The sequence below is a fragment of the Petaurus breviceps genome, unplaced genomic scaffold (genome assembly GCF_028583685.1).
Source record: "Petaurus breviceps papuanus isolate PSGF00001 unplaced genomic scaffold, PetGlider_PUasm1.0 446, whole genome shotgun sequence".
NCBI lineage: Eukaryota > Metazoa > Chordata > Mammalia > Diprotodontia > Petauridae > Petaurus > Petaurus breviceps.
Window position 1 is genome coordinate 3,445,626 of NW_027186338.1, and position 25,893 is coordinate 3,471,518.

The following is a 25,893-nucleotide window of genomic DNA, read 5'->3' on the forward strand; positions in this document are numbered from 1 at the left end:
AAGAGAATGAGCATTTATATAGCATTTACTCTGTACAAGGCCCTTTAGAAATATTATCCCTAATCCTCACAACAACCATTTTACAAGTGAGGAAATTGAGGCAAACAGGGTGAAGTGACTTGCCCAGGGTCACCCAACTGGGAAGTGTCTGAAGTCGGATTTGAACTCTGGTCTTCCTGCCTCCTTCCTGCCCAGCGCTCTGTCCGCTGAGCCATCTGGCAGCCTCTGGTATGTATCATATGTGGAGTATTATGGATTGATTTTCCTAATTGTAATTCCCTCAAAACCCACAAATGAAGTATTGACCATTCCTGTGCCGGTAGCTGCTGCTTCTTCAGCCACCTGTGGCTCATGAGAAAGAAGGAGCTGGGAGAGATAAAGTTGTATCTGCCCAAGGCCCAGCCAGGACTCTCAGCTGTGTGACAAAGTGTGGGGGGCCCTTGGCTGGATGGATCTCCAGTCCAGCGTTTCACTGATTCTTCCTTGGCTTCAGGAAGGCCCTTCTGCTCTTTCCTTCAGGTCCCTCTCCTTCATTGGTGCCATGGCTTTCCCACATACACTCGTTCCTGTTGCTACCCACCCCTCCACCCTAGCTCTAGATAATTTGGCAATGGATCTCTTCCTGCTTCTACAGTTTGTCCTTATTGCTGGCCTTTCACAGACTCAGACGGTACCACTTTGGATGGTGCCATCCGACCCAGTTCTGGGCCCCGGGACACATACCTCTGAATCTTAAATGGTGCAGGGGTAGATTCCAGTGGCACTTGGAGGCAGGGAGAATGGGATGTGAACCTAGTTAGGTGCAAAGCCTGGGCTTTCAGACTTATTTGGAGTAAGCCTTTGGGTATAAAGGCCATGAAGCTGTTAAGTTGCATCTACCTTGCTGACACAGCCATGAAGAAGATAGATACCTTTTGATGTTTTATATGTGAAACTTTGTTCCTTTGAGAATGATGCCAAGGTCGTCAATACACAGGTTCCTAGTGTATTGTTGATGACTGAGGTTTTGGGTGGTTTTTGTTTGGTTTTGTTTTTACCCGTCTGACTGAATTTAAGACATGACCTAAAAATAGGAAGCTTCTATGGCAGGTTCCCCATTCCTGTTATGGGATAGTGTAACTCTAAACAGCAAACTTGGAAAGTAAAGTCTTTAACACCTAAACATAGATTTTTTTAAATCTCAGTTTATTTTAGAGGAGCTTATAAAATTCTTATCAGGGTTGGATTGTACTTACTTAATTTGTCATATATGGTAACTGACATAAGACCATCGATTATTAGTGGGTACTCATGAAATAAATACTGCTTGATAATTTAGTCTGCTTATAGCTCCAAACCTGTGAGTTTTTTTCTTATACATAAATCCTCTTAACTTGAGTAAAATATATATTTTATGCTCATTAAATGAAAGGAATCATGTAGAAGAGAGGCCAGTCTTTAAGATACTTGGTATCCAAAACTGAATGCTTATAATATCTAAAACTTATTCTCAGATCAAGTTCTGCTTTTTTCTCCATTTTAGAGAGCGCAGAAATATGCTCGCCAAGTATTACAAGGGGAATGTCGACCCCATTTTGTGAAAAAGGAGATGGAACGATTATTTGATCAGAAATATGGCATGGACTCATCCCCCTTTGTGAAAGAAGATATGGAAACGAATGAAGAGATATATAAATACGATCCTCCATTTGGATTTCGCAAGGTCTCCAGTAAACTACAGAACCTTCTAAAACTTATGCCTGAGCACGATGTGCCTGAAAATTTGAAAGCAAAACATTGTAAACATTGTGTTGTTATGGGTAATGGCGGAATCCTAAATGGACTTGGACTGGGCCACATTGTGAATCAGTTTGATATTGTGATCAGGTAGGTGCTAGTCTACTATTAAAATTGAATTTGTTCCTTAGAGAATTCAGTTTGTAAGTACATACTGAGTCTTTTCTGTGTGATGAGAACTGTACTAAATGCTGTGTGGGACACATGGAGTCCCACTCCTTAATTAGACAAAGGCGCTGCACATGAAATAATCGAAGACATTAGGTGTGTGACAAAACCAGATATAAAGACAGGAGGAAGAATGACAGAAACGTGAGAGAAGCAGCCAGGAGGCTCTTCTTAGGAACTTGTAAAAAATAAGGACAGAACCAAGTCATGGCAGGTACCAAACACCTGGCCAAAGAGGTGGTACTTGGTGCGATGAGTTCTTAGACAGAGGGGTGCCATACTGAATCTGGTGCTTTAAAAAGATGAATCAGGCAGCACAGTCTCTCCACTTCCTCGTGGGGCCACTGTGGAGGGGAACCTTAGATTCTGAATGTTCTGCCAGTGGAGTTGTATCAGATTCTACCACACTGGAAAGGTTTGGGGTTCAGCCCTAGCAGCAGACTATGTTTGCTTCCTCAGGACCGGCCGGGTTAAGTGTAAGAAAGCTCATCACCAGCAGACTGTCCCCTGAGTAATAAATTTTCTGATCGTGATGACCCATGAACCAGATATGATCACCCTCCATCTTTCTGCTTTGACAGGGGAAGGGTAGCAGAAAAGGGGGCAGAACAGGATAAGAATTAGTTAATGTTGACGTAGTCCTAAAGATATAGAATCACTGTTGTTTTGCCTTGCTCACTACCAATGTGACCATGAAGCTTAAAGAAGTCAACAATCACTTATTAAGCACCTACTGCATGCCAGGCACAGTGCTAAGTACTGGCAATACAAAGATAGACAAAAGACAGCCCCTGTCCTCAAGAAGCTTCCCATCGAATGGAGGAGACTGCATTCTGTCTACAAAGATATGTACAGAACGAATTGGAGATGACTAACAAAGGGAAGGTGCTGGAATTGGGGTGGGGGACGGTCCAAGAGAGGCTTTCTATAGAAGGCAAAATTTTAACTGGGAATTGAAGGAAGCCAGGAGATGGACATGAAGAGGGAAAGAATTTCAGGCATGAGGGCAGCCGTCGAAAATGTCCCAGGTTGGGAGATGGAGCATCTTGTGAGAGGAACAGCAAAGAAGGCCCTTGACAATACAGCACATTTGGAGAATAATGTAGAAGAAGACTGGAAAGGTAGGAAGCAGCCAGGTTATGAAGGGCTTTGAATGCCAAAGAGGGGATTTGATCCTGGAGGTGACAGGGAGCAACTGGAGTTGATTGAATAGAGGAGTGACATGGTCAGATCTATGCTTTAGGGAGATCAGTTTGAGAGTTGAGTCTCCACTCAAAGACTCATGGATGGCCTTGAGTTGGAACAGGCTTGACTTAGAGAGGCTGTTGCAGTAGTCTTGGGGGGAGGTAATGAAGACCTGTACTAGGATGATGGCAATGTGACAGGAGAGGTGTAATAAAGATACATATATATATATATATATATATTTATATACATGTACATACATGCATGTATGTGTGTATATATACATATGTCATTTGTTGAAGGTAGAATAGACAGGACTTGGCAATAGATTGGATATAAGGGTGAGAGAGAGAGAGAGAGTGAGGAATTGAGGATGACCCCTAGGTTTCAAGCCTGAATAAGTGGGAGGAAAACAGTACCCTTGACAGTAATAGGAGAGTTAGAATAAGAGGAGGGCTTGGGAGGAAAGATAATGAGTTCACTTTTGGACATGTTGAGTTTGAGATGGCTATGGGATATCCATTTATGGATGGTTAGTGGATAAGTAGATCTGAGAAAAATCAGCACAAAATGGTCATTGAACCCAAGGGAGCTAATGATCACCAGGGAAAATAGTATGTGGGGAGAGAGGAAGAAGGCTCAGGATAAGGCCTTGGGGGACATCCACAATTAATGGCCATGACCTGGGCAAAGATCCAGCGGAAAAGACTGAGAAATGGTCCAACGGTATTGGAAGAGTATGCAGGAGAGAATTGGGTCATGAAAACCTGGAGAGATTTCACTATGAAGGAGAAAAGGGTGATTGGTCATATCAAAGGCTGCCAAGAAGTCAAGAAGGATGAGGACTGAGAAACAGACTGACTCTGCAGATTTTCTTCCAAGTGGGCTGGTGTTAGGAGTGGGTGAAGTCGATTCTCCATTCTCCCCAAAGTAACAAGAAACTACTTCATGGCTCATTTGGCTGTTTGACTTTGTGTCTGAGATGAGCTTAAGCAAAAAGACCATTGTGAAGATAATTGTATTTAGTGTACATTGCGGAGGAAAGAGAAAGAGAAAATTTTTCTCAAAAACTTCACGAAGGCCTCTAAACCAAATTACCATGTTCCTTAATACACCGTGACTTCACTCCCTGGCCAAGGTCACTTTAATCCCAGGCTATTTCCTTGTCAGCCACCATGCCACCCAGACCAGAAATCAAGCCCCAAAGGATATGAGCCCTTCATTCCCAGAACAGGGGCTGAACAAGATGTCCCACGGGTGGTTATTTCAGTTGCCCACTATACTTAGGCCCAGGTCTAGCATGTTTCTATACATGTACCTCCTCCAAATCCCCCATACTCTTCAACCTTTCTTTCCATTTCTGGTATAATAATCCAGTCAACTGCCATTGCTCTTAGGGTGTGGGAACATTCTATTCTCCTATGGCTCTATTCACCATCTCTGCAACTTTCCCAATCAAAATAACACTTCATAGTTACCACTCCTTATGTGGGGTGTCTTCAATGAATAAGATATTTGTAAAGCACTTGGCACAGTCCCTGCACTTAAATAAAGGCTTCCTTCCTTCCTTCCTTCCTTCCTTCCTTCCTTCCTTCCTTCCTTCCTTCCTTCCTCCCTTCCTTCCTTCCTTCCTCCCTCCCTCCCTTCTTCCCTCCTTCCCTCTCTTCCTTCCTTCCTTCTTCTCCCTCCATTATTAGAGCGTCAGCTCCTTGAGACAGAGACTGTCTTTATTTTTGAATTTGTATCCTCAGTGCTTAGCACAAAGCATGGCATATAGTAAGCATTTAATAAATACCTTTTTCATTCATTCAAAACAGTGGAAAGTAAAAGCTTCTTTTGGGAAATATGATTTAAGATACAAAATTAAAGAACTCAAATGTTTGCTTCATAGATTTTTGAGCTGGAAGGGATGTTAGAGGTCATCCCGTCCAATCTTCAGTTTTTCAGATGAGGAAAATGAAGCCCAGAGAGTTTAAGTGACTTTCCTGAGGTCACACATTTTCCCACTGTACAATGCACTCTGTATCACAAATACCCTCTTCAGAAAGAAGACACTAATTGTGGTAAACATGGCAAACAACTTCACATGCAAATGAAACTGTCTTTACAGGCATGAAACAGCTACCAGTATGGGATTCAGTCCCAAGTTAGCTGTCTGCTGTGGTCATCCACTAGTTAAAGCAAAGTCAAAATAAAACCAAATTAAAATGAAACATCAAAAATGAGAAGAAAATCTTCTGTGAAGTTTCTACAATTCCAGCCTGACTAATTTTTTTTTTTTTAAGCAATCAGGGTTAAGTAACTTGCTCAAGGTTACACAGCCAGTTATTTCTGAGTGTGGTGCTGAGTGTCTGAGCCCGGGATTCGATCTCCAGGTCGTCCCAACGCTGGAGCCGGTGCTCTTACTCGCTGAGCCACCTGGCCACCCCTTGGCAATTGGGGTTAAGTAACTTGCTCAAGGTTACACGGCCAGGTGTTTCTGGGTGGGTGCTAAGTGTCTGAGCCCGGGATTCGATCTCCAGGTCAATCCTGACACTGGAGCCGGTGCTCTTACTCACTGTGCTACCTGGCCACCCCTACCAGCCTGACTTATTTAAACAAGCTTACCACTTGAGGAGCGGGAATGAAAAGTGGGAAAAAGTAAAGTCATTGACTCTGAATATCAACCTTTCTGAGATAAGTTTAAATTATGGAAAACAGATGCCACAGCAAGAAGACCAAAAGAGCCCTGAAACTCGCTCAGCCCAGAAGGGATATCTAGCAACTAAAGCCAACACTGATTTGGGGTATGAGTCTTTTTTCAAAATATTCTAGAGGAAGATGGAAGAAGATTGTGAGCAGTATTGGGAAAACAAGCCTACAGAAAACTTGGCATTAAACTTAACAAAGCCAAGACATACCCAAAACGTTTACAGATTTAGTTATGTTCAGCAAAGCCCTGACTTATGTGCAAGGAGCTACAGGTGGGGATGAAAGGAAAAAAGAAATATTATAATCCATTCCCTCAAGGAGATTACAATCTTCTGTGAGAAGACAACATTAAAACAAATAAGTATCAGCTAATTTGAGGAGAGAATACTAGCTATTGAAGGGATCAGGAAAGGCCACATAGAGGAACGAGCCCCTGAATTAGACCTTGAAGGAAGATAAGGTTTCCAAGAAACAAGAGGTGAGAAAGGAATGCATTTCATGCTTGTGGGGCACTGTTTGTGCAAATACACAAAGGAATGGAATGTTGAGTATGAAGAATAACTTTGGTTAAAAATTCGTTTATGAGGGGGAATCATATGGAAAAAGGTGAGAGCCAAATTGTAGAAGTCCTTAAGTGCATAGAAAGCCAAATTTGGGGAAGGCAAAGCAGGGGCTTGAGTGACATGGTTAGATATATACTTTAGGATTATCACAGCAGCTTTGTGGAGAATGGATGGGAAAAAGATAAACTGGAAGACAGGAGACTAAGAGATGATCACAATAGTCTAGGGGAGAGAGAGAGGTCATGAGAGGTGAGACCTAGGGTTGTGGATTTGTCATTCGAGAGAAGAGGAGTGATTTGACAGGTATTTCGGAGATAGACTTGACAGGCCTCAATAAGCGATTAGCTATGACAGTAAGGGAGAAGTGAAAGGTTAAGGATGACTTTTTTGGGGGGAGATAAGTGAAGGATGGGCAGATGATACGTCTGATCTGGGACATTTGGAGTTTAAGATGCTAATGGAACATCCTGGTGAAGTTATCCCCTAGGCAGGTGGCCAGGAGGAAACTGGAATAGATGATATTAGGTCCCTTCCAGGTTTATGAACCTATATGGATATCGAGATGAAGATCTATGAGTCTGTGACCCATTGTGGGACTAGAATCGAGGAGAAGGATTAGGGCTGACTATCCAAATGTGGGAGTTACTATGTAGGAATATTTTAAACCTGTAGAAGTGGTTGAGATTATCAAGAGAAAGATTATATAGAGAAAAGGATGCAGGGCAGAGGCTGAGGGACGTTCACACTTACATAATGGGAGGTCAGCAAAGAATCTAGCAAAGACTGAGGACTTGCCATATGAGAAGGACACCAAATAGGTGTGAAATGGAACAAATTTGCCAGCATTTCTTTAGTGATGCCTTCTCGTAATTTTTGCTTTACTACCTAAGTGCCTGGAGTGCTTGGTAAGGAAGGTAAAAAGGCACTTAAGGAGATTGTAGGATGACCCAAATGTATACAAACAGAAGAAATCCATGCTGTAGACAACACAATTTTAAAGATAATCAGAGATTGACTTGCAAAATATTTCAGACTATAATATTCCAAAAGAATGAAAAAGAATATACATGGCAAATAATAGAGTGATATTTTTAAGCTGTGTGTGATACTGAAATGAATAAATAGGAATGCAGAAACAATAAATATAACAGTATGGTATCCATTTTTAGACTATTTCAGAGGCAAAATTAGAAAGTCACAATGTTTATTTACAGGATTAGAAAATAGAATCAATGAAGGAAGTTTAAAAACAACACAGTATAGAAATGTACATTATACTTTTATGTGTGTTTCTTTCCCTTCCCTCCCTCCTTCTTTTCTTCCCTTTATTTCTTCCTTCCCTTCCTTCCTTTCTTTTTTTTTTTTTGGAGGCAATTGGGGTTAAGTGACTTGCCCAAAGTTTCACAGCTAGTAAGCATGTTAAGTGTCTGAGGCCAGATTTGAACTCAGGTCCTCCTGACTTCAGGGCTGGTGCTCTATTCACTGCATCACCTAGTTGCCCCTCTTTTTTTCTTTCTTTCTCTCTTCTCTCTTTCCTTCCTTCCTCCTTTCATCCTTCCTTCTTTTCTCTTTCATTCTTTCTTCCTTCCCTCCTTTCTTCCTTCCTTCCTTCCTTTCTCTTTCTTTCTTCCTTCCTTCCTTTCTCTTTCTTTCTTTCTTTCTTTCTCTCTCTCTCTCTCTCTCTCTCTCTCTCTCTCTCTCTCTCTCTCTCTCTCTCTCTGTCTCTCTCTCTGTCCTTCCCTCCCTCCCTCCCTCCCTCTCTTTCTTTCTTTCCAAAAAGAATCGGTAACCAAGCCAACATTAACAACTACTGACCCACATGCCTCCTTTTTCTATAAAAACAATTTTTGAGGATGGTATATGTATATTTCAGGTATCATTTATGAAAACATGAGAAGGAAACAGGCTTCTGTAAAGATTTTCTCTAACCAACCACATCTGAAAACTGTCACCATTCCACTGTTAGATTTTTGTTGTTGATGATAATTATTTAACAAATGAAGAAAAATTGATTCAGTGGAGTTAAATGGGAGTCTTAAATTTGTGAATGATATGGAAAGGACTGCTAAATGTGCACATTTATGATTTTACTGCATGGCATAACCTTGTTTGAGTAACACAAAGGTCAACTATAGGTAATTAGTATGATAAAATTGTGGTATTTATTTTAAAATTTACTTTTCCTTTTTTTTAAAAAAATAGGTTAAACAGTGCACCAGTTCAGGGATACACAGACCACGTTGGGAATAAAACTACCATAAGGATGACGTATCCAGAGGGAGCCCCGTTGTCTGACCTCGAGTATTATTCTAACGACTTGTTTGTTGCAGTTTTATTTAAGAGTGTTGACTTCAACTGGCTTGAAGCAATGATAAAAAATGAAACAGTGGTAAGGAATGAAAATTCATCTACAAAATATATGCTTTGATTAAAGCAAGGTTTGAGATTTAGGAACCATCCAGCCCAACTGCTTCATTTTACACAGGAGAAAATTGAGACTCAGATACTTATTCACTATCACTGAGGTCTGAAGGAGCAATGGACTGATTTAAAAGCACACATGGCAGACCTTGTTCATTTAAATGAATTATCATTCAGAGTGGTCCCCTTGGGAGGCTAGACACTGATACTGAAGATGAAGAGTTTGCACAGCTAATTTCTGGGGAATATTTCTTTTTCATTTGCCTTCAGAGCCTTGATTGAACCAATCAAGAAAAAAAAAAAACCAGCCTCATCACTACATTTAGTTGTATGAAAAAGTGACATTTCCTAGTTTAATCATCTATCATTTATCAGAATTGGTTCCAAATGACTTTTGAGCACTCTCAAAAATTGAGTCTACCTTTGAAGGATAAAAACATACCACCACAGAGTATATTTAAAAGGATGTAATACAAGTTATAAAGATAGGTCCAAAAGAAAACTTAAAAAATACTTTTAGGAAAGCAAACATCATTTAGAGTTGTTGGGTTATTTTACATAAAACAGTGCACTATTTCATTGTCACAGCTCATATATGTGACCCAAGTCACATATATATATATATATACATATACATATACATATAGATATATGAGCAGTGAGGTGGCATAGTGGATAGAGACCTGGGCCTAGAGTCAGGAAGACTTCAGTTCAAATCTGGCCTCAGACACTTACCAGTTGGGTGACCCTGGGCAGGTCACTTAACTCTCTTTGCCTCAGCTTCCTCATCTGTAAAATGAACTAGAGAGGGAAATTGTAAACCACTCCAGTATCTCTGCCAAGAAAATTCTAAATGGGATCATGAAGAGTCAGACATGCCTGAACAACAACGAATATATATACATAAGTATTAGCCATATGAAAATGGAGCATTTTATAAAAAATGTTTAAAATATACCTACTGTTTGCATACCAGATTATTATATGCCCATGGGGAACTTTGATCTTCAAAGCTTGACATTATAAAGTTCTTCAAAATTGTCATCTTTTTCTGTAAGGCAATTAGGATATTATCTTGACTGGAATTGAAGATTTTAAATTAGAAATCAGAATTATATATTCCTTGGTCTATACCAAATGGACCCAGAAAGGAAGAGAAATGAAAGTATGAATGAAAAGAAAGAAGGAAGGAAGGAAAAAAACCTAGCCTCCCTTCTTCCAAAGCTAGAGGCTATGGTAAAAAGAAAAGCATAATATTTACTGTTTGCTTGACCTAACAGGCTATCTATTCTATACGTGTCACCCCTCTTAATAAACTAGGTGTAGATCATGAGAACAATAAAGTTTTTCTACAGGTTTGAGTTTGAGCACTCTGTAGGTGTGTGGAAAGAAGCATGGAGCTTGAAGTCAGAAGACCAAGGTTTTAGTACCACCTATGGGGCTAACCATCAGTGTTCAAACCACCTGTCTTAAGTTCCTCATCTGTAAATTTGGAAGTAATTATACTTGAAGTACCAACCTCACAGGGTTGAGAAATGGATAAAAGTGGCATGGCACATCATCTCAAAGTTGGAAGGGACCTTCAGTGCTATCTAATCAGAATCCATACCTGATTGCAACCACCTGCTACAAAACTCCAGAGTGATTGTTCATATTACCCTTGAAGACCTTAAGTGAGAGCACTGTCTCCAGAGGGAGCCCATTTTGGGTATCTCTGATTTGTTAGAAGTGCTTCCTTTTATCTTACCTATATGTACTGCAGTACAACTTGCATCCATTCAGTTCCATCCTCAGGCCAAGAACAAGCTTATGCCCTGCCCTCAAATACTTGAAAACCACTCATGTTCTCCCTCCCACTGCCTTAACCCTCAAATTGCTTTTTCAGGTTAAATAATCCATGTTATTTCAAATGATCCCCATATGACAAAAATCTGTTCTATAAATGGAGGATAGGGACAAGACTTGGGATTTTATTGTTATAGGGTATTCTCAAATGAGGAAACGGCAATCATTGTAGTGGGTACATTCTCTGCAACTTAATCTTAGTGACCTTGTCCAGGGTCAGATGCCAGTAAATATCTGAAGTAGAACTTGACCTTGGGTCTTCCTGGCCCCAAAGCCAGCACTCTATGCGCTGCCTCTTATGTAAACATGAATCACTTTTATTAATACTATGAAAAATTACTTCCCCTCTTCAGCCACTTTGGGTGCGCCTGTTCTTTTGGAAGCATGTTGCTGAGAAAATACCACTTCAGTCAAAACAGTTCAGGATTCTGAATCCGGTCATCATTAAGAACACTGCCGTGGACATGCTGCAATACTCAGAACCCCAGCCAAGAATCTGGGGCTGGAGTCAGGTATGGTCCTTTTGTTAAAAAACAAGAACTGTCGTCTCTGGGGAAAAACCAGTTCCCATTTCTCTGCATGTTGTAAAGACTTAGTGCCTAGTGCTTGCTGCAGCCTAGGAAATCCTTGAACATGTGGATGCCCACAACTCCGTGCCTTAAATAGAAGATTCTCCATCTTTTACTGTTTGAGTGAATTATCGGGCTTCAGTGCCTGACCTCCTAAGGGTAAACACATTATAACTCTTCTATGTCACTATTGTATTCTTTAGGATATTATTGCTACAAGACCCAGTTTTGTATATGATTGTGCAGAAAGTTAAAAGGTGTCTATTGGTTTGAAAAAGAAAATACAATTTTTGTCTGATACAATTCAGTGTGTATCACATGTGAAAGCAGAGGGGTATTTAATGAAGCTTCTATGCCTGTGTGAAGTACACAGAGATGAACATGGAACAGGCCCTGCCCTTGAGGAACATAGAATCTAATAGGAAATGCAACTTCGTTTTTGTTGTTCATTTGTTTTAGTCTTGTTAGATAAATATATATAAACATTTGAATAATTATCACACTGCAGGGAATGATAAGGGACACAAAGTCCCATGGGAACTTAGAGGAGAGAGAAAAAGAGAAAGGAAGGGAGGGGGAGAGACAGAGACGGAGAGAGAGAAAGAGAGAGAGATCACATATGGCTGATTGGGAATGGGGAGGAATCAGGGAAGGAACAGGAATCATTTGAATCCAGCTGATGGAGACATAAGTATAGAGACCAGCACATGCAAAGGAAAACATGTAGTGTATTTGGGGAACCAAATGGAGCATTTATGTAAAAATTTTAAAATATACCTACTATTATAACCGAGTTTGTCTGGAATATCAAGTCCTTTTAGGAGAATATTAGACTAGACAGATAGGTTGTAGCCAGGTTTGTAAAGGAAATGAAATCTGACTTTCTTCTGTAGGATGCATGGTGTTCGATGTCACTTTAATCTGTTTATTTCCTCTTAGATACTCTGGCTGCATTTTAAAAGAGCAGTAGCACTAGAGCTATGACCCTCTGGTCTGAATAGCCAGACTTCCTATAAAGGTGGTTGGCATACTTTCCCTACTAAGTAGGGTTTTTTTTTTTAATGATTTTTTAAATTAAAATTTCATACACAGAGCTTAGGGCTATAAAATTGTCAACTTGTTCAGGAGCATAACTATCGAAAAAACATTTAAATAGATCCTAAGGTTTTTCAGCCAAAGGGCCCTTTCTCTTGCCAAGGCCAAGTCCTGTATTTGTACTCTTGATGTATGTACCCTGCCTCATGTCTCTGTTTTCTTGCCCTCTCAATCATTGCCTCTTTTCTTCATCTTCAGTCTCACCTCATTGATTATCTCCTTCCTTGCTACTTAGAAGCCTGCCCAGGTCTTCCATACCCCAAGAGAGAGAAAAAGCACACCTGGCCCTTCCATCCCCTCGTGCTACTCTTTTTTAACAGCCACACTCCTAGAAGATGTCGTCTATACTCATTGCTTCCAATTTCAAACCTCTCACTTCTTGCACCCTTCAAACTGGTTGCCTCTGGAATGAAAATTCTTCAATTGACCAAATGTCTCTTAGTTCTTAAATCTAATGGCCTTTTCTCAGTCTTTATTCTACTTGACTTCTTTGCCATTATGGCAATTTCCAGTCTCTTCTTCTTGGATATTCTTTCCTCCCTTGGTTTCTGTGATACAGTTCCATCTTGATTTTCCTCCTGTCTGTCTGACCACTCTACCTCATCTCTTTTGTTTGCTCCCTCTTTCCAGCCTCGTTAGTTTAGGTTCCCCAAATCTCTTTCTTGTACCTTTTCTAAAGATAGTCTCTCTTGGTGAGCTGATCAGTTCCCATGGCTTCACTGATGATGTTTATGTCAGAGACTCCCAGACATACATATCTAGCTCTTGTTGCTCCCCTGGACCCCGGTCCTGTAATGCCAGCTACCTGCTGGACTTATTTCCACCTGGATGTCAGATTGTATCTCACTCTCAACATATCCCAAATGGATCCCATATTCCTTCCCAAACCACTCTTTTTCATTCTCCAAACTCCCTTCTTTCTTTCAGCCTTCCAATCAACCAGGCTTGCAATCCTAGTCTTCTTCCGGACCTTCCCTTCTCTCACCCCCACCCCAATATCTGGTCTCCACATCTCTTGTGTTATCACTCTTCTTTCCATTCTCAGACACCACCTTTCACTCAGACTATTTTTTTATGTATTATGAAATAGTTTTTATTCCAAAGTATGTTCATACCAGAAGAACAAATATTCAAATTAAAATTTTTTCATTTGCCATTTCAGTGAGCAAAAAGCTTGATTACAAAGTGAGTCAATATTATTACCCTACCTCAGTTATGCCCCTCATTACCTCATGAAAGATATAATGGAGGTCTTATACAGGATAGGCTTTTTCTGATAGGGTTTGGTCCTTGCTTTTTATCTTAAAGTAGACCAATAAATTTTATGCCTAGGAAACATCTGGCAACAGAGCAACATATCCCTACGTTAATTATTTTAAAATTGTTTGAATGATCCTAATTAAGAATCAGGATGCTAATATTCATTAATGAAATCAGAACAAAAATGCCTACCTGTGTTCTCACTTAGACTATTGACAGCCCTCTCGGTCAGTCTTCTTGCTTCCCTCTCCAATTATTCTTCCATAGTATTGTCAAAATAATCTGTCCCAGGCATCGGTCTGACCATATCAACCTCCTCCACTCAAAACCTTAAGCAGATCTCAATTGCCTTTAGAATAAACTGTAAACTCCTCATCCTGTCCTCCTCCTTAAACAGTCTAGCTCCCATGGACCTCTCCAGACCTACTGTAGCAGCAAGTCATTCCCCTTCAGGTATTTCCTAGCTGACTAATTGTCGTGTGCACTGGACTTGCCATCTCCTATCTGTGCCTTTGCATAGTCTGTCCCCGATCTGAGAACCTCCTCCTTCTTCACCTCAGTCTCATTGGAGTCGTAGCAGGAGAACATTCTTGAGCCCCACAGTTGTTAATGTTCACAGTTTTCCTTAAAAGTCAGATGGCTCTGGAGGAGAAGGTGAGGCTGGTGACTTTGAATAGGCCTCCCTTATATAAATCCAATTCACTTGTGTGCCTTGATGTCAGACCTCCCTGATGTCATGGTCCTCTTGGAGAATGAAGGACGTACAACAGCAGCAAATAACTGTAATTATCTGTCTGTCTGTCTTTCCATCTGTACTGTCTCCCTCCCTGGTAGAATGTAAGCTTCTAGAGGGCAGTGAGTTTCTTTTTTTATTATTGTGTCCCCAGCACCTAGCACTATTATGCAAAATACACAATAAGTACATGATAAATGTTAGTTGAAAAAAATTAAGTTGAATAAAGTGGTTTCACTATAAGATATGTTGAAGACCTCTGAAGATCTCATCTAACCCTGTGCTTTTGAGATTTCAGATTCTAGCTGTATTTTACAATTGTTCTTATTTCTAATTTAATTGTCTTCATTTGTTTGTAGTACAGAGTTTAAACAAGTATCCTAAACAAATACCTAACAGATTGCTTGTTCATTTAAAAGTCAATTTCATTGAGTCCTCGTCCAAGATTTCAGCACAAAATACTCTCCCCATTCCCGGAGTAACATTTTAGGATAAATTACTAAGTTACTTATAAGTTATAAGGAAAAGTTACAAAGGGGATAAAACTATTTTTGAGTGCTGTGATGTGTTATTTTAAAAGCTTCCTCTCACCCATAAGAGTATCTGTTCCTTTTTTTCCCCTTAACTCTTTAAAAAAAATTTTTATTTAGTATTTTATTTTTCCCCAATTACACATAAAAACAATTTTAACATTCATTTTTAAAACCTTGAATTCCCAATTCTCTCCCCTTCCTCCCTCCCCACCCCCCTTCACTGAGAAGGTAAGCAGTTTGATATAGGTTATACATGTGTAGTCGTGCAAAATACTTCCATGATAGTCATGCTGTGAAAGACTATATTTCCCTCCATCCTATACTGCCCATTTATTCTATTCTCTTTCACCCTGTCTCTCCTCAAAAGTGTTTTGCTTCTGACTATCCCCTCCACCAATCTGCCCCCCTTCTATCACCCATCCTTCTCTTATCTCCTTCCCCCCTACTTTCCTATAGGGTGTGATAGATTTATATACCCAACTGTGTGTGTATATTATTTCCTCTTTGAGCCAATTCTGATGAGAATAAGGTTCATTCACTCCCTCTCACCTCCCCCCTCTTCCCCTCACTGTAAATGTTTTTTCTTCCCTCTTTTATGTGAGATAATTTACCCCCTTCAACTTCTCCATTCCTCTTTCTCAGTATATTCCTCTCTCACCTCTTAATTTTATTTTTTAGGTATCATTCCTTCGCATTCAACTCACACCTATGCCCTCTGTCTATATATATATATATATATATATATATATATATATATATATATATATATATGTTCCTTCTAGCTACCCCAATAATGAGAAAAGTCTTATAAGTTACAAATATCATCTTTCCATGAAGGAATGTAGACAGTTTAATTTTAACAAGTTCCTTATGCTTTCTCTTTCCTGTTTATCTTTTCATGCTTCTTTTGAGTCTGGCATTTGAAAGTTAAATTTTCTATTTAGCTCTGGTCTTTACTCGATAATGTATGAAATGCCTCTATCTCATTGAATGTTCATTAAATCTTGTGTTACCCTGATTGTAGCTCCTGTTCCTTATTTTAAAAAAATTCTTTTGAAAGCTACCAGTAGTTCTCTTCAAAGCCCTCCTCTTTCTAATGTTCTTTCTGTTCTTCTGGTTATGACACAGAATATCAGAATCCATTCCCTTCCCCCCAAAGATTGCTCACTACAATATCCTTATCTAGTAATCATCCAGCCTTTTCTTGGAGACCTTCACTAAAAGAACCCCATGATGTCCTCAATAAGTCCACTCCACTTTGGGACAACTCTTATTGTCAGGAAGCTTTCCCTGACACCAGACCTCAATTTACTTATTTGCAATTTTTGTCCATTACTCCTAATTCTTTCCTGTGAGACCAGACAAAACAAGTCTAATCCTTCCATGTGTCAACCCTTCAGATGACTAAAGAAAGCTATTATGCCTCCTTCAAGATGACAGTAATTAATTTTTTCCACCTCATAACTGGACAAAAGTCAACCAGAAGCCAGAGGGTAAAAAGAAAAGAGATCTGTCAACACAGCCAATGCCAACACAGAACAGGTTCTGATGTGTTGAATCACAGGCCAGGAAACACATAGAGCCTGCATTGCCCCACATCTGGAGGAAATAAGAGTGAAGGGCCCCAAGAAAGGCCCAAGGTGGAGACCTTGAAAGTGCTAGAGAATTGAGGCAGTAAGCAGTGACCATAGTGACCGGAGCCTTCACACCAAGGATGCTCTGAGATTCCTAACATCTGAGATGCTAGTAAGGGACTTGAAGGTCTAGCATTCTGAATTTCAAAGATTCAGGGAGGCCTAACTGTGGGAAGTAAGCCCAGGTTGAGAATAAGCAGGACAGACCACTCCACCCAAAAGTACAGCAGGGGGAAGAGGAGCCTGGCACAAAGCCCCAGTTCAGGAACTAAAGCTGAAGAAATGAGGAAATCGAGGATGTTTCAATTTGTATCAAAAGTTATTGCAAATGTAGGGATCCCAAAAACAAAGGATCAAGTAACAGTAATAATTGCAAGCATAAACTCAAAGAAAGAAATAGATTCGCCACAAATACTATATGAATATCAGAAGAAATGAAACAAGAGATAACAAATGACATAAAAGCCCCTAGAGGAAATAATTGGCAGGAGAATAAGTGATTTGGAAGAGAAAGTAGTGAACCTTACTCAGGAAATTGACCCTGCTGTTTTCCGTGATCCTTCGGATTCCCGGATAGTGCCTAATTAAGCAGCTGTTTCTTCTTTTGGGCCTTGACTAATCAGGTGCAACAGTGTCCTTCTTGGCACCTGTACTCACCACGAGCATTTTTGTTCCCTCCTTTCCCATTATACAGATTGTCATTTATTGGTAGAGAAAACTGAAGTAAAATGAAGAATTCAGCCACTGCAATTTGTTTCTGTTATCAGTATCATCATCTCCATCCCCTCTCTCACCTCCCAAGCCACAGAACCTATTCTTCATTGATTCCCTTTTCTCACAACTTAAAAAAGAGAATAGAATAGAATAAACTTGCTTTCATCTTCTAATGTCATCCTTAAACATCTAACTTGTCCGGTGAGTTCACTCTGCACCTGCAGCAGCATCTTTGGAAAACTTTCTTCATCAGAATTATTTCTCTTTGTGAGATAGAGTTCCTGTTAGGTCTGAATCTCTCTTCAGTGTGTTGTGATCCTCTCCAGCTGTCTCTCCTCAAGACATCTGTAGATTCACCTGGAAAGTAGAAACAGGGCTGGCCTCTCAGGGAACAGGAAACAATTTAATTCATGGCAGGTTGACCTTGTGTGCTGGGACTCTAGGAATAGGTGGGTGGCATAGTGGATAGAGTACTGGGTGTGGAATCAGGAAGACTCATCTTCCTGAGTTCAAATATGGCCTCAGACACTTACTAGCTGTGTGACCTTGGGCAAGTCACTTAGTCCTGTTTGTCTAATCTGAGCTGGAGAAAGAAATGGCAAACTGCCCCAGTATCTTTGCCAAGAGAACCTCAAATACAGTCACGAAGAGATGGACGTGACTGAAAAATGACTCAAAACGACAACTGGGAATCTGGAGCGTTTCTTTTTCTGTTGTTCAGAAGAAAAAGGTGATTTCTGGAAATGTCACATGATATTGATTCTTGGAAGTATTGTAAAAGGATTTTAAAGGAGTTTGTGGGGTTCGCTGATGACAGATCAACCTCATTTTCATTTCTGACAGGTTAATTGGATTCTTAATCAACAAAGTGACAAATGAGTCTTAGTTTTTTCGTAAGATATTTGATAAAGCATCATTATATTCTTGTGGACACAAATTAGTGAAATGTAGGTTGAATGATAGTAGTACAGGTAGTACATTTGAAGCTGGTTGAACAGCTGTACCAAGAATATTAGTTAATTGAACCATGAGCCCCTGGAAGGGTGATCTCTCTTAACACGATCTAGGACTCACTCCTAAGCCTTGTCTTGTTCATCTTTCCCATCATCCGTTTTTGCCAAACACCTGACAATATGTCTGTTAGATTTGCAGATGAAGTGGAGTTTAGGGGGTTAATTATGATAAAAACAATTTTTTAAAGACCTTAGTGGGCTGGAATAATATCCATAAAACAAGAAGATGAAATTTAATGGATATAGATTTCAGTTCAGCAGTACAGAGAATAGGGTGATGTACTTGGAATCAGGAATACCCAAGTTCAAATCCTTCCCCTGGTATATCCTACTTATGTGATCCTGAGCAAATCACTTAATCTCTCTCTATCTCAGGGGCATCGTATGTAAAATGAAGGGGTTGGATTATGTGTTTTCCAAGGTTCCTGACAATTCTAAATGTCTGATAGATACTGTGATTCTAAATGTAAAGTCTTCTGTTTTGGTTCAGAAAATCAATTGCGTAAGTGTAGGATAGGGAGCAATGACTTGACAAAAATTCATGTGAAAATTTGGGAGGTTTTGTTGACCACATGTTCAGCAGTGGTCAGCAGTGTACACTGGCAGCTAAAACATCTAATAGAATCCTAGGCAACATTAATGAAAGCATGAAGACCTGGTCAGGGAAGGTGAGGATCTCATCATACACTACTCTGAGCAGACCACCTCCAGAATATTGAGCTCCTTTGGAGTGCCACATTTTAAGAGAGATTGGAGTGTGGGGGATTTTGAAGGCTCTAGAAACCATAACAAATGAGGCGTGTTTAGAAATGGAGATGTGCTCTATGTGAAGAAGAGAAGATTACAGGGGGACATTCTGTAATTCGAGACAAATGTAATTTGGGTACATTTCATAAGAGTTAGTCATCTAAGGTTCAGGCTTTCTTTTTTTTCCCTTTTCAGAATGTTCCCACCATGGGCATCATTGCTGTTGTCCTGGCCACCCATCTATGTGATGAAGTCAGTTTGGCAGGTTTTGGATATGATCTCAACCAGCCCAAAACCCCTTTACACTACTTTGACAACCTCTGCATGGCAGCAATGAATGAACAAACAATGCATAACCTGACAACAGAAACCAGATTTCTGCAAAAGCTTGTGAAAGAAGGAACTGTGACAGACCTGAGTGGAGGAATACATTGTGAGTTTTAAAGAAGATGAAAAAAAAAGGAAACTCACGATTTAACCTGAGAGGGCAGCTTAAAGCGGGGCTCTGCAAACAGGTTGCCGACCACGTTATTCATATTTTTTCATTGTGTTAACATTTTTAAAAATTGCTGGGGGGTTTTCTTACTCTTTAAAAAAATCAGTTTATTTTCTTGTGTTATTTATTTGAGGTCAGTGTTTGTTTTTGCACAATATTTGTGTGAGTTGATTTTGAAAACTAAACTTAGTTGAAAAGTTTTTAAAGAGAATTTATGTGATACTGTTTTATTCTATTTTGGGAAATAATTTACATTTAGAAATCTGTTTCCATACTGCACGTAGCATACATACCATGTAATTAGGTGGAGGGAGGGAGGTGTCAGTCATTCTCTGGTGGTTTTTACATGTTTATTTTCTAATGTGTTATTTTACTTGGTTGTATGAATTCATGGAATTCTGCCAAGGCTATGCAGAGAAGGGTTAAAGGCCAGCAGAGCTGGGGGTGCAGCTTTGCTGGGGCACCAGCTTGTAGTGGAGCAAAGAGAGCCATCCTGACTGAAAATGGCCATACCACTTCTTATAATACCTTGTCTGGACAAGGATAAGGGATACTGCACTGGGGGCCCAGGATGGCTGGGACAGTCTCCCCATCTTCACCTGAGTAACTGACTAGGACAAATCCCTCAGTCTTTACAGACATAGTGAGGTTTGGCAACCCAACATGGGGGTACAAGAGACTTGAATCAGGTTGCTACAAGTTTGTTGCTTTTCCTTTCACTTCTCATAATTCTCCATCACTCTCTTAATTCAAGATGCTTTTTGCTCATAAATGAGACCTTTATTTGGCTATTGTTGCTTTTGTTAAGTACAGTGAAACTTCTGTTACCCAGAATTTCTAGAGAATAATCCATTCCAAATAGGATGATTTTTTTAGATAAATAGAGTTTTTAGATAGAGTTTCCACTGCAGCTTTTTCTAGTTGATGGAAATCTTTCTAAAATATGCTAGGTATTTCCTGACCTTCAGATGTTGTGCTTTGCTCGAGGTATAGGGATAGAAGCAGATAGAGTCCGTATGAACTCACCTCATTGCTTCTCCCCTCACACCCGCACTCACAGGCAGGGAGTGACTTCCCCGCTCTGCTACCGATGGGCCCGGCTGGTGGCAGACCATGAGTGCCTGGGGGAGGTGTTCTTCATCCGTGCTGTCCCCCATGCACATGTTCTCTGTCTAGGTTTTCCTGGGCTCCATCATCCTGAAGTGCAGCCAGCCACCCCGAGCTCCCGAGATGCCCTCATTTCTCCCTTGCTGAATCTTTTCTCTGCTGCCCCATGGCTGCTCCTTGTGTGCCCCCCCAGCTGCTGATCTCTCCCTGTGCTCAAAGATCACCTTCCATTTTGTCTCTCCTGCTTCCTGTTGTCACATCTCCTGAGTTGCTGGGGGTCATTTCTACAAGACCAGTTTTGTAGATGTTTACCAGCCTATTGGTGCCCAAGTCACAGGGTTTGGGTTTTAACAGCCTCATGGCAGTTTTCACTGGAATCTTTGAGTGTCTTTTCTTGTAGTTTCTGCTGCTCCTTATTTATCGAAGCTTAGTTTTTTAATCAGAAATTCTTCCCTTTATTTTCTTTTACTTGAGAGTCATTGTGGATTCTTAAGAGTGCTATGAGGCTCCAATATGACAATGAGAATTTTGTGTTGTTGATCACACACACATACACACCCCAAAGCAAAGCAAAACAAGACAAAAATCCTTGCATACATAAAATAAATTAGTTGTGAAACAACTTTGGAAAAATTTCCTTTTCTGTATATCAGGCTGCATTTTGATGGCAGTAGAAAATACAGACTAATTAATAGCTATTTTTTAAAAGACTATATTCAGAACCCTGAACAGGGCTTGGAAAAATGCTTTGGGGAAAGGGGATTAAATAGATCTAAATATAGTCTCATAGAAACAGAACTAAGCCAAGCTCTTAACAAAGCACTTTTAGTTTTCTAGAAATCTATTTGTCTGTTACATGATTTGGTTTTTTTATCATTTATTTATGTTGTTTTATAAACTAATATAATAGATATTATGTTCATATACACAAATCATATTGATTTAAACAACTTGACCCAAACTCAATTAAAAAAAAAACATTTTAATTTTCTTAGTCAAACAGGTTTTTTGATATGACACATGAAGCTGGTCAGAATGGGTCACCTGGGTTTGTGTGTATATATGTGCATTCATAAAAAAGAATGCAATGACAGAATTTTGAATCTAATAATATGTTTTTAAAAACAGTTGACAAAGGATACCTGTTTATTTCTATAACATACTAGCAACTCTTTGGCATATTACACAAAGAATTGTTGGACTTTCTTTATTGGTTGCTAATTGCTTCAGATACTTTTAAAGCAAAGGTATGAACAGCAAGCCTAAAAACCAGTCAATTATTTTCAGGATCATTCCTTGTTTTCAGTCTTACAAAATTACCTTATGTGTAATTTATTTCTTCAGTTTTCAGAAATGATTCCTATACCAAGATAAATAGCACGGAGTGCAGGAAAAATTCATAGTTCTTGTGACAATTTTTGCAAGAGAAAACACCTTTTGTATGAAGCAGATTTTTTAGTGTAATTATTTAGCACTGTCCAAAAGTTACAATAGTGAATCTGTGCTCTCACACATACATGTACACAGTCAGAGACACACACACACACACACACAGCTAAAAAACCAAGGTCACTCTCAAACAAAGGTCCCTCTTGTTTGCTCCTGGTTATTTCAACTGCTCCCATGCCCGTGATGAAAGGAGACTTTCTTCAGCTTAGGGCAAAGCCTAGCCCCTCATTCCTTTTCAGTTTTCCTCCATAGTGAGTTCTCCAGACCTCTCACACTTCCTATTTAGAGGGTGACAACTTGAATGTCATATGAAGAATTTTACAAAGCCACGTGAAAAAAGGTGGACAGATCTCAGGGTACACACAACAGTTACAAGGTCCCACCAGGGGCCAGCTCACTTATATCTTGCTTCACAGGTGAGACATGACCATGTATCCCAGGTACATTAGCACTTACAAAGCAAGAAAAGTCACGCAGGATGCTGGTTCCTTGCAATCTAAAAAAAAAATCAAAAAACAAAATGGTATGTGAGATATGTAAAACTGAGGCAAGTGACAATTAGTTACATCAGAATAAATGCACATGTGTGTAGCTTTTATGGACCTGGGAATTAACATAGGAAAACACATGAAGCCATTGGTAAATCATTATCTGCCCTTTTAAATGTTAGCCTTGATATCTTTAATGCTTCAGGGATCTGCAGTTGCCCCTTGTGAATGAGTCTTCTCCTGTGGATGGAGATCCCAACCATTCTCCACATCAGAGATGGCCCTTCATTAATTTCTGTAGCTGAAAAGCTATATTGCCTAATGTCCAATCTTGTGGAAGTAAACACAGCCAAGCCTGCAGATCCCAGGTCTGTGCTCATATCCTTCCCAACTTGGTACAACCTGATAGAATTTGTGTTTCCTTGGCACAGAAACCCAGGCTTATCTTCATGTCACTGTAAGGTATAGAAGTAGAATTGCAGTGAAAGAAATGTCTTTCTAATTTGAGTAATAGTTACTATTTATTTGTTCACCTTAGTAATAATATGGCAAACATCCAGAAAGGAATTGATAGAAGGGAATTTCTTGATTTTCTAATTTAAAAACCCTCTGATTAAGGTTTACATTTTTAAAGATGTTGTGTTAAGGAAATAGCATCTAGGAAGACATTCTTAGATCATTTTCTACCCAGAAAAAATGTAAAGTGTTGCTTTTATGTGATCAGAGGAGGTCTGAGACCTGCCAAACACAATGGTTTCTATCCATTGTACTTTGGGATAAGAATGAAGCCAATCTGTTTTTTTTTTTTTTTAGAAAGTAGACTGTTAAACAAATCGTATATTCAGCCATGTCGCCTTATAGCAGTAACAGTATGAAATCTGGTCGTTTGCTAACAATTGGGAACTAACTTTTAAAACTGCAATCTGTTTCTACTCTATTGTCTGTCTGTCTGTCTGTCTATCCATCCATCCATCCATCTTTCTATCTATCTAGTATTTCCTCATTCAGGAGAAAACTAGTTCCAGGGAAAATTGTAAACAAGATGGTATGTCCATTTAAAATGCTGAGTAAGCCCTGGAGGAAAGATCAACCTTAACTGCCAGCCAGTGTTATTATGATATGATATGAAAGAAGGTACTGGGGAGAGTCACCCAAGGATAGCACAGTTACTCACAGTAAATGAATAGTCAATCTTAGCAGGAAGTTTACTTTAGTTTAATCATAAAGGTTTTAAAAACTTACCATTGAACCTAAAAATGAACAACATGGATCTGAACTTCCTTGAGGGCACATATCTTTTGTACATTATGGATACTCAGCAAATATTTGTTCAGTTTGATTATCATCTGAAAAACTATAATTAAAACTTGATTAAAATGGTACATATCATTACTGACTAATTGTATTTAACAACTCAGCCACTCGTAGGTAAGGATGGAGTGTGGGTCAGAGAAAGCAATAAATAATGAAACTATTTCCACCTTCTGTTTGGAAATCACAACTTTTTAAAGGGAAAAAAAATAACTGAGCAGGTTTTGTAATGACTGAATAATGATCTAGGCATCCTAGAAGAAAACTTACAGATTATATGTGGAATTGTTATTTACCCTACCTCTTGAGAGTTTTACAAAAGTGAAAAATTAAATGGAAATGTGTTGCATTGGCATTCAGACTGTTAACTGGAAGATTTTTTTGTACCTGAAATTAGATTTTTTGCATCAAAGGTAATTGTAGTGGAATTTATTGTACAGTATTTGGAAACTAAGCTAGCATGCCTTTCTGTGGTCTCATTATTTCTTGTTTGTTCATTTTCAGCATCCTTTAGTTATTGAAGGCCCGAAATGAGGGATGGTCTACTCTAGGTACCTCTCCTTTGTCAGGACAAATGCAGTAATTTTGAAAGTGGTGGGGTAGAAGAAAGTGCCCTTGGGTTTTTTAAACTATGTATAATCCTGCCAGATGGCTCGACTTGGTTTTTTAGTGTGCCTCCTGTATAATTCTATCTACCTCACAGAAATGTTCAGAAAATAGGGTACTATTGTTAATGTTTTTTGAGATCCTCCAATGGAAGATCTTAGAAAGGACTAGTTCCAACCATCATTGAAAACAGCACATGAAGCAGCCAGAACAGCATGACTGATTTTGATGATGTTTTAAAGAAATGTGAAAAATCACTCCAGTTAACTTTTAAAATGAAGAACATGAAAAACAAAATTTTGATAAGTACAACAGACTTATTTTAGTACTAAAGTATGTTCAGGTTAAGAGAACAGGAAACAGACACACAGATTTGCAGACCAAGAGATGACAGAGACATGAGATGCACGAAGGAGCTTTTGTCCTGACTCTACTCCACTTCAATCACACTGTACAGTTCTTGATTATATGCAATGGTCTATTGTCACCATCTTCCTTACCCTTTAAAAGCTGATGGAATCGCCAGCAATTAACACAACCTTTTCTGTACTGAGAATTACTTTTCTCCTTTTGTTTCTAAAGTTTATTTTTTAAATAAAGGTGGATTTTCCAGTGGAATTTTTTGTTTTGTATATGTCTGAAGGAATGTTTGGGTTTTAGAAATTTTCTTTAGATTGACCAGCAAGATGACTGAGTAGTTTTCTTGCAGACTCACAAACTTCATGGAATGAAACCATGCACCAAATATAGTGTACCTAAAGGTAAACCCCACTCCCCAGATTAAAAGGCAGAATTACTACAACAGGTAAAGACATGAAATTACTAATATATAATTCGAGTTCCCAAAGGTCTTCCTCAGCATCTTCACCCCTCAATCTGCTGCTGGATATGGTGAACAAAAGCAACCGTGCAGCCTTGTCATTCAGGGTCTGGCTGTGAGGATTCCTTCCCGGGCCACCTGATGTCAGTGACATAGCCTCACACCATCCCTTCCCACTCCACTAGAGGCAGCAGATACTGAATCAGCAAGCATGGAAAGGGTATGAGAGTCAGGGCTGTGGGGGAGTAGCATAAATGCAGTAAATGGGAGAGTTTCAGATTGGGAAGGAGGAGGTTGCCCCACAGAAGAAAGGAAAGGGTAACATGGGGAAGGGAGTGCATGGAAGTGAGAGGGCCTTGGGAGGCATTTCTCTCAGGGGGCACCTGCACATGAGAAGACTGTCTTCTCCAAGAAAATATTGGCCCCCCTGTTACTGTATCCTATATCAGGCAAAGAAACCTATGAGTTTCCAAGTGGAGGGAGGGTGGTATAGGGATAGAACATAGAAGCAGAGGTAAGATAATAATATACCCTTACAAGTGGCTCTGCTTATGATAAGGAGAGGGAAGGGCAGGAGCAGGCCTCATAACTTAGGACCCAGAGTAATTCCCACCACAGAATGCTGCTTCCATTTGGAAAATGAATGAAGCACTACAGCTACAGACAGAA

The 25,893-nt window shown here is 39.6% G+C and overlaps 1 protein-coding gene across 4 annotated transcripts in view; it reads left to right on the forward strand.

Annotated features, from left to right (window-relative positions):
• Positions 1–25,022, forward strand: part of ST3GAL5 (ST3 beta-galactoside alpha-2,3-sialyltransferase 5) — a 73,787-nt gene extending 48,765 nt beyond the window's left edge. For 3 of the 4 annotated variants that reach the window (XM_069101073.1, XM_069101070.1, XM_069101071.1), the window contains 4 exons: positions 1,523–1,866; positions 8,586–8,772; positions 11,003–11,161; positions 19,143–25,022. In XM_069101073.1, coding sequence (XP_068957174.1) covers positions 1,523–1,866; positions 8,586–8,772; positions 11,003–11,161; positions 19,143–19,391 — 939 coding nt within the window. In that variant the 3' untranslated portion in view covers positions 19,392–25,022. Of the gene's footprint in view, positions 1–70; positions 229–1,522; positions 1,867–8,585; positions 8,773–11,002; positions 11,162–19,142 lie in introns of those variants that run through there. The other variant, XM_069101072.1, reaches the window with a different exon arrangement.
• Positions 25,023–25,893: the final 871 nt, after the last annotated feature.